The sequence below is a fragment of the Carcharodon carcharias genome, chromosome 5 (genome assembly GCF_017639515.1).
Source record: "Carcharodon carcharias isolate sCarCar2 chromosome 5, sCarCar2.pri, whole genome shotgun sequence".
Classification (NCBI taxonomy): domain Eukaryota; kingdom Metazoa; phylum Chordata; class Chondrichthyes; order Lamniformes; family Lamnidae; genus Carcharodon; species Carcharodon carcharias.
This window is the reverse complement of record NC_054471.1, coordinates 115127380-115143005: the sequence shown is the minus strand read 5'-3', so window position 1 is coordinate 115143005 and position 15626 is coordinate 115127380. Positions and strand designations below refer to the sequence as shown.

Genomic DNA, 15626 nt, shown 5'->3' with positions numbered 1-15626 from the left:
GATGAGTTTTATGCTGTTGACAAAGGGGGCAGAGGGGGTCAGGTGGAACTAAAGGGAAGGTCAGGTATAGGTTAGAGGGCGGGGGAGATTAAGTGCCAAAGATGTCATGAAATAAACAGCAAAGGAAATGGTAATGGTAGTAGCACAGAAACAAAGCATTGGTGCAGAGTAGGTGTTAATAGCAAAAAAAAGTCAGCTCTGTCTGAAAGCGGAAACATGGGAGAATATTTTCCCCTCCGTCGGCGGGGATGTGTGGGAGTGGGCGTGAGCGGGTGGGTTCCCGATCAGCGCCCCCGATCAGGGGCATGCTGCCATTTTACGTGAGCGGGCCAATTAAGGCCCGCCCAGCATAACCATGCGCTCCCTGTGTAGGCAGGGGAGATTCCCTGAGTCAGGAGTGCAGGTCTCCCTGAGGTAAAGAGCTGCCTCAGGGAGATCGGCTCAGGTTTCAAACATTAAATAAAGATGAGGAAAAAAAATTACTGACATGTCCCCTCATGTGCCACTGTCACCTGAGGTGGGACATATCAATTTCTTTTATTTAGAGATTTTTTTAAATTTTAATAACCTCATGAAATCTCATCCCACTGTGGATGAGGTTTCATGTTTTTCAGAAGCCCGCCTGGGCTCCCAGCCTGCCGGCCAAACCTAAGGTTGGATGGGCAGGTCCGTTAATCATGTTAAGTACTTTTTTAATGGCCTTAATAGGCCTTTGACAGTTTGGCAAGCACGCAGCCGATTCAGCTGCTCGCCCACCAAACTGAAAATCTAAGTGACATGGGGTGATGTGGGGACGCACGCCTGACATCACCCCGCGTCACTTTATGTGTCGGTGAGCGGGGGGCAGGGCCCGCTCGCCAACCGGAAGATAAAGCCCATGAAAACAAGATATAACCTGGCACTTACGGAAAAAAGTCAAAATGGAGGACAAATTTCATGTTCTGAAGTTGTTGAACTCAATATTAAGTCCAGAAGACTGTGCCTAACTGGAAGATGAGGTGCTTCCTGAAGCTTGCTTTGGGCTTCACTGGTACATTGCAGCAGGCCAAGAACATAAACATAACATGAGAACAAAATGGTGTATTGAAATGGCAAGCGACCAGAGGTCAGGGTCATGCTTGCAGACCAAGTAAAGGTGTTCCACAAAGTAGTCATCCAGTCTGCTTTTGGTCTCCCCAGTGTAGAGGGGACCACATTATGAGAAGTGAACACAGTAGACTAGATTGAAAAAAGCACAAGTAAATCGCTGCTTCACCTGGAAAGAGTGTATGGAGCCTTGGGCAGTAAGGAGGGAGGAGGTAAAAGGGCAGGTTTTACACTTCCTGCGATTGGATGGGAAGGTGCTGTGGAAAGGGGATGAGTTGTTGGGGAAGACTGATGAGTGGACCAAGGTGTCACAGAGGGAACAGTCCCTTCAGAATGCTGAAAGGGGAGGGGAAGATGTATTCGTTGGTGGCATCTTGCTAAAGGTGGTAGAAATAGTGGAGGATGATCTTTTGTATACAAAGGCTAATTGGATGGAAAATGGGGACCTGTTGTGATTCTGGGAGGGAGGGGAAGGGTTCAGGGCAGAAATGTAGTAAATGGGTCAGGCATGGTTAAGGGCCCTGTCAACCAGAGTTGGGGAGGGGGGAAGGGGTGTGGGGAGGAATCCTTACCTGTGAATAAAAAGAGACATGTCAGAAGAAGGTAGCATCATAACAGATGCGATGGAGATGGAGAAACTGGAAAATTGATGGAGAAACTGACAGTCTTTTTCTGATAGAAAGGAAAGGAGGAAGAAATCTCAAAGCTTGTGTCACATTGTGCACCTCTTACACCCACCTCCAAGACATAGCAATGGAGTGGCCTTAGTGGTGAAGCATACAGCCTTCCCAACATATAATTCACAGCTGTACAGTTCACAGCTTCAACATTTGATGTACCATATAAATACTTGAAATGGACTGAACTCAGCATGAAAATTCATTTTAAAAGTTCAAAAAATGAAAGAATACTGTTGAGGCTTGTATACCTGCTCAACCAGGGTGATCAAAAAAGAAGAAAGAAATATTTTAACTTTTAAATTAAGAAAATGATTCAGATTGAAAACCACTACCTGGAACCAAGTAACAGAATTCTGTACAGTTCTGTAGATTGAAAAAAAATCATTTTGCACTTCATACTGCCTTTCTTCCTCCATATTTGGCCCTCTATATGGGATTAATCAAATTTGCTAAATTTTCTTGAACTTTAAACTTGCTTCTGTACTATTGTGTTTGTAGATTTGTACAATAACTATTTATTAAAATTGAATGTTATTTCCAGTGATCAAATTAATCAACAACCTCAAAAAATGATTATATTGTATCTCTAAAGTTCTCCCTCATGACATGTTTTCTGAAAATCACCAAAAACTCCAACCTCAGAATCATAACTGTTTGGCGCATACTGAATCAGAGTTGGCTTAAACGAAAGCCAGCTTAGAAGCAGGCTCAGGTACAAACTCAAGAGCTTCTCAGTATTATCAGATGATGGAGTTGCTAGTTGGTTGCCCCGATGCACCTGGTCCATACTCTGTACTAATCATCTTGCTTCATCTTTCTCTTTTAGTTGTAAAGACAATGTTTATTATTCTCGTTATTGAGAAAATACTCTGACCCATATCTTTCTCAGTTCCAAAGTGGATGAGCTCACACTATACACATTGAACTCAATTTGCCATTTTGTCACTCACTTAATCTATCAATGCCCCTTTGCAACATTCTGCACCTATGTACATTATTTACTATATCACCTAACTTGGTGTCATCAGCATATTGTTCAATAATGATGCATGTTTACAGTTTGGTCACTTCAGTTCCACTCATTGATACATTTTGGATCCAGTGGAACCTTGACTTAGAGTACCCATGCATAGAAAATGATGCTGCTCAACACATTTGTTGGGTCACAACAGAATGCAATATGTAGTTTTGGTACCATACTATGGAAATGAAGTTGAAGTCACAGAAGATGTACAAAATAGATTAATTAGGATGATACAAGGATAAAGATAGTTATGAGAGATTTGAAAACTGGGAGAGAAATAACTGCAGCATTGATTAAGGGGAAATCTAACTGATATACAACATTTTAAGATATTTGAAAAGATAAATATCAAAGCATATTTCAACTGGATTAGTGAACTTGTAAGGAGAGAAACAACTAGGATTAGTAGAAAAGTTTAATATGAAAAGTTTAAATAACATTTTTCATACAAGGGGTTATTAAAATATGAAATGCAACTGAACAGTCATTCACAGCAAATAGATAATTCACTTGGAGAAAAACATTGGAAGGATGTGGGAGGGAGCAAAGAAAACGGATTCAATAAGAAAAAGAAGCAGGAGTCTGCTGTATGGTCCCTCAAGGCTGCTCCATCATTCAATAAGATTATGGCTGACCTTCTATGTCAATTTCACTTTACTGCTAGATCCCAATAACCCTTGATTCCTTTAGAGTCCAAAAAAACTATTCATCCCAATCGTGAATATACTGAGCAACTGAGCACCCACAGCCTTCTGAAGTAGAGAACTCCAAACATACACAACTCTGAGTGAAGAAACTTCTCATCTCAATCCTAAATGACCAACCTCTTGTCCTGAGACTATGACCACTAGTTCCAGAATCTTCAGGCAACAGAAACAGTCTCTCAGCATCCACCCGGTCAAACCCTCTAAGAATTTTATACATTCCAATGCAATCACTTCTCATTCTCCTAAGCTCCAGAGAACTGGCCTTCTAAATAGTTTGATGTTTGGGTATTTCCAATCTCAAGCTGGGACATAGTAATAGCAGTAGGTTATTCAGTCCTTTGAGCCTTTTCCACCATTCAATGAGATCATAACTGATCTGTATTCTAATTCTATACACACACCTTGGCTCCAAACCCTTTAATACCTTTGGTGAGCAAAATTCTATCCATTTCAGGTTTTGAGTTATTAATTGGATTAGCATCCAAAGGACTTTTGTGAAATAGGGCATCATATTTCTAGCCCTTTATGTAGAAACTCAAGACTGGGTATCCATGAGGTGCTGTGGGCCATCAGCAGAATTGTACTTGAACACAATCTGTAACCTCATGGCCAGGCATATCCTCCGCTCTACCATTATCAAGCCAGGGAATAAACCCTCATTCAATGAAGAGTGCAGGAGGGCAGGCCAGGAGCAGTACCAGGCACATGAGGTGTTAACCTGGTGAAGTTATAAACACAGGACTACTTGCGTGTCAGACAGCATAAGCAGCAAGTGATATACAGAGCTAAGCGATTCCACAACCAACGGGTCAGATCTAAGCTCTGCAGTACTGCCACATCCAGTCGTGAATGGTAGTGGACAATTAAACAACTCACTGAAGGAGGAGGCTCCACAAATATCCCCATCCTCAATGATGTACAAAAGATAAGGCAGATGAAGCATTTGCTACAATCTTCAGCCAGAAGTGCCGAGTGGATGACCCATCTCAACCGCCTCCAGAGGTACCCTGCATCAAGATGCTAGTCTTCAGCCAATAAAATTCACTCTATGTGATATCAAGAAATGGCTGAAGGCACTGGATACTGCAAAGGTTATGTGCCCTGACAATATTCCGGCAATAGTACTGAAGATTTGTGCACCAGAGCTTGCTGTGCGCCTAGCCAAGCTGTTCCGGTACAGCTACAACACTGGCATCCACCTGTCTATGTGGAAAATTGCACAAGTATGTCCTGTACACAAAAAGCAGGACAAATCCAACCCGGCCAATTACTGCCCCATCAGTCTACTCTTGATCATCAGTAAAGTAATGGAAGGGGTCATCAACAGTGCTATCAAGCAGCACTTGTTTAGCAATAACCTGCTCACTGACACCCAATTTGGGTTCCACCAGGGCCACTCAGCCCCTGACCTCATTACAGCCTTGGCTCAAAAGAGCTGAACTCCCAAGGTGAGGTGAGAGTGACTGCTCTTGACATCAAGGCCGCATTTGACCAAATGTGGAATCAAGGGGCCCTAGCAAAACTGGAGTCAATGGGAATCGGGGGAAAGCTCTCTGCTGGGGTTGGAGTCGTGCCTAGCACAATGGAATATGGCTGCGGTTGTTGGAGGTCAGTCAACTGCTTAAGTTCCTCAGGGTATTGTCCTCAACCCAACCATCTTCAGCTGCTTCATCAATGACCTTCCTTCCATCATAAGGTCAGAAGCGATGATTGCACAATGTTCAACACCATTCACGACTCCCCAGCTACTGAAGCAGCCCATGTCCAAATGCAGCAAGACCTGGACAATATCCAGGCTTAGGCTGACAAGTGGCAAGGAACATTCATGCCACATGTGTCAGGCAATGACCATCTTCAACAAGCAAGAATCCAACCATCACTCCTTGATATTCAATGGCATTACCATCACTGAATCCCCAACTATCAACATTCTGGGGGTTGTAATGCACAAACGTTATTTGCCACTTATCAGCCCAAGCTTGACTGTTGTCAGATCTTGCTGAATGCAAGCACAGGCTGCTTAATGATCTGCGGAGTTGCAAATGCAACTGAACACAATGCACTTATCATTCTCATTTCTGACTTTATGATGGAGGGAACATCATTGATGAAGTAGTTGAAGATGGTTGGGCCTAGGACACTGCACTGAGGAACTCACGATTGGCCCCCAACAGCCAAACTATCTTCCTTTGAGTTAGGTATGACTCCAAACAGTGGAGAGACTTCCCCCAATTCCAACTGACTCCAGTTTTGCTAAGGCTCCTTGGTGCTAGACAGGGTCAAATGCTGCCTTAATGCCAGGGGCAGTCTCTCTCACCTCACCTCTGGAATTCAGCTCAAGACTGTAAAAAGGGGTGAAGTCAAGTTGTCCAGGTGGAACCCAAACTGAGCATCAGTGAGCAGGCTATTGCTGTGTGAGTGCTGCTAGATTGCACAGTTGATAACACCTTCCATTACTTTGCTGATGATTGAAAGTAGACTGATGGGTCAGTAATTGGCCAGATTGGATTTAGAATCATATAAAGTTAATGGTGCAGAACGAGGCCATTTGGCCCATCATGTCTGTACTGACCAATAAAAAGAGCTGCCTAGCCTAAACCCACTTTCCAGCAGTTGATCTGTAGCCCTGCAGGTTACGGCACTTCAGGTGCACATCCAGGCACCTGTTAAACGAGATGAGGTTTTCTGCCTTTACTACCCTTTCAGGCAGTGAGGTCCAGACCCCTACCACCCTTTGAGTGAAAAAAGTTTCCCTCATCTTCCCTCTAATCCTTCTGCCAATCACTTTAAATCTATGCCTACTAGTCACTAACCTTTCTACGAAGCTAAATAAGTCCTTCCATCCAATCCCCTCACAATTTTGTACATCTAAATCAAATCTCCCTTCAGCATCCTCTGTTCTCAGGACAGCCCCAGCCTATCCAATCTTTCCTTACAGCTGCAATTTTCCAGTCCAGGCAACCAGGGCCTGAGAAAGGTGGGTGCAACTGGTACAAACACCGAGGCCCGGGGGTCAGTGCTATAAACAGCAGTCATCCAATCTGAGCAGGCAGAGGCAGAACTACAATCCTGAAAGACCGGCTTTAATAAAAATCGGAACTGTCCACCTGACAATTCCAATTTTTTTTAAAGCTAGTTTTTCAGGTCAGTTTTACTGAATTGCTGCTTTGCTGCATCTGACCTGTGGGCAGCTTTGTGGTTCCTATTTTTTTTTAAGCCAGTCAACCACAAAACTGCCCAAAGGTCAAACTGACAGCACAGCAGTGATTGGAGGAGCAGCAGGCACAGGAAAGACAGTGCTGCTCTGCCAATGACAGATCCTGCTTCTTCCACTTGTGCTCTGGCCCACAAAAATTCTTCTAAAAATCTTCAGTGAATATAGATTTTGTTTTAAATCAATTACTCTGGGATTTATGAATTCAACTCATGGGAAAAAAAGGGAAACAAGGACGATCAAAAAAAAGCAGATATGCATTTAGAGAGGGGATTGGAGAGAGAGAGCCAGAGGGAGGGTTGAAAATAAATCTCTTCTATAATCACATTGGCCATGGTGGGCTAAAGTTGGACAAAGATTAATATAAAAATGAGTGCAGGGATGAAAGGCAAAGCAGCAAAAGTTTCTTGGGCTCTCAGATTTTGCAGGTGTCCTTTGGGGGGAGGGTGGTTAAAATGGCTGGAATCGAAACTAGTCTGTTTAAGGCTTCAATGGAAACTTGTCTGTTTATGGTTTCAAGGGAATCAGATAATTGTGTTTTTGAACTTAAAAATACTTTAAAATAAAATTACTATTCACGAGGGACAAGTGCCCAGGGAGATCCGCAGAACACCGTTTCTGTTGGGGTAAGTAATTGTTTGTATACCTTTATAAATCATTAGGGTTTTCAACAGCATCAAATTCAAGGGCCTAAAAAGTTAAGGCCACTAAGCAGGAGTCTTTCAGCTGCACTGAACGATTTGTGATGTCATCTTTTGGGAGGACAAGGAAAAGGAGCAGAAAAATGAAAGAGCAGCAGGGAGTCTCCGCTGGTAGTGAGGCAGGAGCAGGCCTGGGGGGTGCAGGTCCAGGGGAGCTGTCACTCAGCCTTATGCCAGGCTGGACCCGGCTGTCATCCACGTACGCAACATTAGCGACTCCTAGGGAACTGGAACTTCACCGAGTGATACTTGACTTATCTTGAGTGAAGTGAGTGAGTGCTGTGTCAGTGGTTCGGGGGTGGTGTAGGAGGGAGCTTTGGCAGCAGCAAGTGAATGACACCACTCCCCTCTCCCCCTTGTACAACTTTCTAACAATTAAACAATACGAGCTATAGCATCAAGACCGTCTTCCTATACTGAATAGGTCGTTGAAATATGCAAAACAAAACCGGAGAGGTGTTTTTGCAATCTTGGTTGCAGGTATTGAATCTTTCCCCCAAATTTGAATTTACTGTCACAGTGTACATATGTGCAGAACGTGTTCATGAAGCAGTCACAAAATCAGTGCTATCATCTGCAGCATAATAAATAACTAATGGGATATTCTCCTGTCAAGTTAACAACATTGCACGATGCTGTTAAAGTAAAATTTGTACTCTCTGGTTTAAGAGTCGCAGTGAAATCACCAAGAGGGTGCACACAAACTAATTCTGCATTATACTTGTTGCTGCTCTGAATATGAATGACGCATGCTGCATATATAATCAGACAATATTTGTGACCAGGTGCCAACAATGGGAGCTATCATTTTATTAGGACCTTTCTGTGATTGGTGAATTGATTGCGGAGTCTTGAAAGGGGAAAAAAGCCATACACAATGAAGGGGGAAGGTTAAAATGTGGTGGGAATAAGGGGCCCAGAAACAGGAGAAGCACTGGAGCCCAAAATTTCTCTCCTTGGCCCTGCTTGCAACACCCTTGAAAATCTCCTCTTTTGTAAGAGAATGACACATAGTACTCAAGTTGAGACCTAACTAATGTTTTAAACAGTTCCAGCATAACCTCCCTGGTCTTATTTTCTATGCCTCAGTTAATAAAGAATTCCATATGTCTTCTTAACTACCTTATCGACCTGTCCTGCTACCTTCACTCCAAGGTCCCTCACTTCCTTTATACCTCTCAGTCGCCCATCCGCCCATTTATTGTGTATTCCTTTGCCTTGTTTGACTTCTCCAAATGAATCATCTCACACTTCTCTGGGTTGAATTCCATTTGCCACTTTTCTGCCCCTGGCAAGTATCTTCCTGCAGTCTACAGCAATCCTCCTTACTATCAACCACACAGCCAATTTTTGTGTCATCTGCAAACTTCTTGATCTTTCCCTCGATATTTACATCTAAATCATTAACATATAGCACAAAAAAACAGGGGACCCAGTACTGAGACCTTCAGAACCCCCTGGAAACAGCCTTCCAATTGCAAAAAACAACCATCAACAACTACCCTTTGTTTCCTGCCACAGAGGCAATTTTGTATCCAGCTTGCTACATTCCCCTGGATCCCATGGGCTTTTACTTTTTAACCAGTCTGCCATGGGGGACGTTGTCAAAAATCTTGCCAAGATCTATGTAGACCACATCAACTAGATTACCCTCGTCAATCCTCCTTGTTACTTGCTCAAAAATTTCAATCAAGTTAGTCAGACACAACCTTCCCTTAACAAATCCATGCTGAGTGTCCTTGATTAATCTGTGCATTTCTAAGTTACAGTCTATCCTGTTTCTCAGAATTGATTCCAATAGTTTTCCACTGCCAAGGCCAGGCTGACTGGCCTATAATTATTTGGTCTATCCCTTGCCCCTTTTTTAAACAAATGTACAACATTTCCAGACCTCAAATCCTTCAACACCACACCTGTATCCAGTGAGGATTGGTCAGACCTCCAGCTATGTCCTTCTTGGCTTCTTTTAACAGCCTGTGGTACATTTCATCCAGCCCTGGTGATTTATCCACTTTCAAGGATGATAATCCCTTTAATGCTTCCTCTCTCCTTGTGTTTATCACATCCAATACTGCACACACCTCCTCCTTAACTACAATGGCTGCAATGACCCCCTCTTCTGTGAATACAGACTCAAAGTATTCTTTAAGAGCCATACCCACATCTTCCGCCTCCACTCATAGGTTGCTTTTTTAGTCTTTTATGGGCCCTAGCCATGCTCCTACTCAGTGTATTGATAAAACATCTTTGGGTCAATAATCTCTCATGCCCTCTCTTTGCTTTCCTAATTTCGCTTTTGATTTTGTCCATGCACCTCACGGCTTTCCATAATATTGAGTTCTCTGTGTCTCACATAAGCTTTCCTTTTCCACCGTATCTTACCCTGTAAGCTCCTTGACACTTAGGGGGCTAGATATCTGGCCATCCCACCCTTTTTTCTTTCTAGGAACATGTTTACTCTGAACCGCTTGAATCTCCCCTTTGAATACTTCCCACTGCTCTGAAACTGATTTAAATTCAAGTAGCTGTTTCCAGTCCATTTTTGTTAAATTACTTCTTGGCTAAGTAAAATTGGCCTTACGCCAATTTAGAACTTTAACTCTTGTTCTATGTCCTTTTCCATAATTATGTTAAAACTAAATGAATTATGATCACTACCACCAAAATGCTCCCTTACTGCCACTTTTTACACCCCCAGCTTCATTACCGAAAACTAAATCCAGAACCATGTCCTCTTTTGATGGACTTGCCATATACTGGCCAAATACATTCTCCTGAATGCCCCTTAAGAATTCTGTCCTCTCCATTCCTCTCATACTAATACTATCCCAGTTAATATTTGTCTTGCTTTATGTGAACAAAACATACCTTGGCAGTTTTCTACTTTATCAGGTAGATGCCAGTTTTGTAGCTGTACTGGTAGAGCTTGGCTCGGGGCATGACTAGTTCTGGAACACAAGTCTTCAGCACTACTGCCCACAGCTATTTATGTGCACTCAGCCATTTATTGATATCATGGAGTAAATCAAATTGGCTTGGGCACAGAGCGGATCCCCGCCTCAAAAGCCACTGCTGTGGCATCAGCACCACCTACTCTCAGTGAACCTCCTTCCCTCACTATGGCCTGCCTGATTGGCTCCAGCAACCAATTACCTGGCTTTGAGGATATGCAACCATTGGATGTGTCCTCTTCCTGTAGTTGCAGCCCCAGCAGTGATCACTGCTCCTGGTGGCATTGCTGAGCTGTCAGTTCTCTGATTAGGCTGGCAGCTCTTAAGGACTAGCTCACCAACCTTAATAAGATGGCAGTCACTTAATTGGCTGCTGCCCTTGGTCGCACTGCATGCCCTAGCTGGCCCCTCCCCCTACTTTCAGCCCCAGCAGCAGGACCCCTGCCACTTCCAAAAAATTCCAGCCATTGTCTTCTAAATTCTTCCAACCACTCATTATCCATAACACATATCAGGTTATTCATTTTCTTATGTAATCTGTTAAATATACCTTCCAGTCCTATGGCATATGATTATAATGTCGTGTTCCTTCTATTTCAAATTTAACTGACATTTTCAAACTTCCATGTCAAAACATCCCCAGCATTAAGATGGCAAAGTAAAAAATCCTAAGTTCATCCATTACAAGACTGTATAATTGTTTTAATGATTTTACCCCCTTCAAGCTGAAGGACTTTGTTATAGGAGAGAGCACTTTGTCCATTCTATTAACATTTAGCATTCCCAGGTCAGGAACAAGACAAGCTGCATGCAGAGTTAAACTCGCCATGCCCTGCCTAAACAATACACCCAAACCTTCAATCTTAGAACAGCATCACCCCCTGCTGCACCAGTGAGTTTTCCTACGTTCTACCATAAACATCCTTAATTCTTCGGAGTGCCCAAATTCAAATCAATTCTGATAGTCAGCAGAAACAGCAGGCGTTTTTCATTTTACTATTTTGGACAGGATTCAAATCCAGGTTCCAGTGGTGAAAGGACACTTTCTACTTAGTACCTTGTAATTTCCTTTCTGGCAATCATTATCTTAGATTTACACTAAACGCTTCCAGCATGTTTTTCTCCCGCTGTCACACGTTAAATCTACCTACCAAGGAAACGAGCATACACCTCACCTTTTGCAAACTCAATATCAAAGTCTGTTTAAAGACCATTCAAAATCGGTGAGCATGTAGATCCCCTCGATAAACAAATTGTTTTTATTATGGTCTGATTAAAGGCAAAGGGCAATTTTTGTCTTCAGACTCGCACACAGCTAAAGTGGTCAGGCCGAATAAACATACATAGCCAATTAGCGGATAGGTGACAATGGATGGTTTACATTTTAAACGACTCATTATTAAACAAATGCATCTTCTCTCGCTCTGCAAAACACCCCAGGAGATCCACAAAGGTATGCAAGGGAACTAATAGCAAATCTGGCGAACATCTTGCTGCAGTTTGAGTTTTGTAGCGACCTGAATAAAAACTTTTTTTTTCTGTGTGTAATTCGTCATTAAAATTTTCATATGAGAGAGAAAGTGGAGCGGGATTCGCCTTATCCTCAGCATACTGAACTTTGTGCGTCCTTGATTGAAAATGCAAAGCAATGAAGTGAAATTTAGTGAGGTTTGGATATGATATCCGAATGAGAGAATGGTCCGAGTGTTCTTCCTTATGTTTTCTGCAGAGATCGGCTAGACAAACTCATTCAAACTAAATCAAAAGTATCAAGCCTTCATAGCTCAAGTGCCCCGGAATGTGGCAAATATTATTTAAACTATCTTCTAAACACGCTTTGCCAACACATTTCTTAAACATATATATTTTTAGCGACTCGTAACTTCACTGTGGTGTTATTAAGGGAAATGGGACTGCCGTTAAGGACAGTTTTACTGAGATAACAGAAAGGAAGAACCGGGTATTGGTCTGGTGCCTTTCACAACCTCAGGAAGACTGACACTCAGGAAAATTACTAGAAAACTGAACTTAAGACACTGTTACGAGTCTCACAGCAGAATCATAAATGAAGTGAATGATGGGTTATTCCATCAGAAGGAGATACATCTTTAAATCCCCTAGCTTGAAAATCATATGTAAGATTTTCTTCATCCTTAAAACGCATCAATTTTAATATATACATAGAAAATAAATGACCTCGTTGTTCTGTTTCCCAATGCTTAAAACAAAGCTAGATTTACTGTCAGCTAGAACGTTTCAACTAACAATTTTCTATTATTTGATTTTCAGTTTGCAACTTTTTAACTTTTAGACTCAGGTAAACCATCCCCTCAAAACAATTTAAAACAATAATACTTGGCTTGAATGAGACCTCCCTTCTTGGGAAGGAAACACATTTATTCTTTAAGGATTGATAGTTAAAAATCAAATGGGTTATCTGACTGCTCCTCCCCCACCAGTTTGTTCTTAGCTGGTCATCACCTACCGGAAAAGTCCGAAGAAGTTTTAGCAAAACTGCTCAGCCAAACCAGACCCATCACTTTCAGCAAGATCGCATCCAACCGTGAGCAACGTGCATCTGGGGGAAACATCCTTGAATCAATCGCGATTTGTTTTCCACACTCGCGTTCCTGTTCTTGGTCAATTATTCATTCCGGAAAGTCATATTTTGAAGCTGGTATTTCACTGTGGTGCCAGCTGGTCCCATTGCTGGAACACAGGTCGGCGCTGGCTGCTGGGGGCGTGTAGAGAGAGGAAAGGACGAGCAGTGCAGCTCAGTGACTGAGGGTGAAACTGACAGGCTCCTACCTGAGCAAGCAGCTTCCCGACAGGTCCTAACGCCCCTCCCTCCCACACCTTTCCAAGGCACGCCACTATGTAACTTTCTGAATTAATTTTCTACCTTTGCCCACTGCTACAACTGTATATTTTAAACGTTTTATTTTGGACCTTGTCTCTGACGCTATAAATTTATTTACACAATGGGTATTTATCTTCTACCTGTAGTCTCGTTCACAGACATTTATTTTAACAAAATATATTTTAAGCTTCATGGAGTCGAACAATGATTTTCAATACTAGAACAATTCTAAGGAAAAACTCAATGATTCGTGGGTGATATTATCTCCCTAAAATAGTGTTTCTTTCATTTAGCCCTAGCTGCTAGACAATGCATTTCTAATTGGTTAGCTTGTTTTAAGGCCACGGGTTCACAGAAGTACATAGTAATTAAAAAAAATACCACCAGTGAGTCTCAAATGTTCATTCTGTCATTCATTCAATCATTCAAAAATTCAATCATTCATACGTACATTCACGGAAAAATATACTCATTTATGCTGGTGAGGTAGCACACAGGCCATGCAGGGATGGTCATTTTAAGCTTAACATGACCGTGAAGAATGTTACTGTTCATTTACATTACAGAACCGTTTCGAGGGAAACAGCTCTATACTATCCGTAGTTCCTAGTGCTGTAGAATTCAATATATTAGGGGCTAATTCCACAGCATCCCCAGAGCAACAAATGAATGTAGCTGTGCAATTTGGCCACCAGGAAACAAAGGAATGAGTTTCCTTGGCTGGGAGGCGGGACGACTGGCAGGGAGGAGAGCCTTTCTGAGATGTATTTTCGCTGCAATGGCATATGGCCAACAGTGGGAAATTTGGCAGTGCATCTGCCTATTGAGCTGCCAATTGACTCACAAGTGGGCAATTAAGGGATACTTCCTGCCTCTGCAGTATTTGTCCACATTGGGGGGACCCTGGTGGCCCCCTCTTTGGGAACTCAATGGCCCACAGAGGGGCCCCAAAGAGGCAATGGGCCATGGTGCTGCTGGTGCTCCACAATGCCACCACCACCCACCCCACCAATCATCAAGGGCTGCTATCAGGTCCCAGTTTCCTCCCCAAAATCTACCTTATCTTCAAGGGTGCCTAGCTATAGAGACACCCTCTCCCTGGTGCTTCAGCCTCAGCATTGGCTACTTCCAATTGGGCCAGCAGTTCTTCGGGTTGGGTTGCTGTCCTTAGTTGGATGTCTTTCACTTTCAGCTCCAATGACAGTCCAAGGTAAGATTCAGCCAACAATGCCGAGCTACACCAGCCAGCTTACCACTCAGCCTCTCCTTGCCCTGAAAGTTGATCAAGAGCCTGTGATGATAATGATGTGCATTGCTGATGGCCCTAAACAAAGTGACAAATGATACCTTCTGCAACTATAAACATAGAGCTATCCTTCCTCTCCATCTTGGCCACTCGGCAGCCTTTGATGCAGTCAAACCCTTGACCTTCCTCCAACATCTCTCTTGCATTGTCTAGCTCAGTGATACTGCCCTTGCTCAATATCTACTGTAATCCAACTCCAACTAACATCTCCAGCAATAGCTTCTCCACACAGGCCTACAACTTTATCTGGACCCTTACTTTTCCTCTTCTGTACTTCTCTATTGTCCCTTCTTAAAATCCATCTTTCTGACCAAACCTTTAGACACCCTCCCAATATCTCTTTCTTTGGCTTAATGACTTTTGTCTGATTATGCTTCTGTGAAATTTTCATCACAGAATTTGACAGGAAAATTTCTCATTAAATTCAAAATTCTGGATATGAATATACTATGTATTATTTGAAGGAAAAGGAATAGGATAAAAGGATAATAGGAATAGGATAAAATGCAAGATGGATTGAACTTCACGAGGGGCAAACTGTTCCCCCTGTTCTCACCATGCAGCCATGTCTACTGGGTTATGAAAGAAATTCTACCTTTGCAGGTTCTACTTCAAAGGCAGTGACAGAATTGGGCTGTCTGTTCACATGTGACATGTAGGCCTCCACCTTGTGGACAATGTTCCAGGCACATGTTCCACGTGAAAAAAAAGAATATATCAAGAGATTACTGATGGATTGCTAAACATGGAAACAATTTTATAATTTTCCTTAGAAATGTGGCAGCAGAATGAGAGAATTGTAACTCTTCATATTGTGGGATTTTCCCAAAGTTCAAGGCATTATCGACAATAACTATGTAGTTATTGTTGTAAGATGTGTGTAGTTCAGTGGGTCTCATGAAGAGGTTCAGAATCTTTTATAGTTTAACAGTAAGTGTTTATTAACTACTAGTAACTATTTACCTATATACATTATAAGGTCTAAGCTAGGAACTGTCTTCATGCTTGCCTCTACACACGTCTCTGTCCAGTACAAGACTGCCCTCTATACTCAGGTCATGCATTCCTTTACATCACACTGTGTGCAGTGCTGTACC

The 15626-nt window shown here is 42.5% G+C and overlaps 1 protein-coding gene across 2 annotated transcripts in view; it reads right to left on the bottom strand.

Moving 5' to 3' along the window:
* The window catches only part of LOC121277650 (protein eva-1 homolog C), a 430530-nt gene extending 417382 nt beyond the window's left edge, over positions 1-13148 (bottom strand). For both annotated transcript variants that reach the window (XM_041187246.1, XM_041187247.1), the window contains exon 1: positions 12849-13148. In XM_041187246.1, the coding sequence (XP_041043180.1) occupies positions 12849-12954 (106 nt within the window). In that variant the 5' untranslated portion in view covers positions 12955-13148. The remainder of the gene's footprint in view (positions 1-12848) is intronic.
* Positions 13149-15626: the final 2478 nt, after the last annotated feature.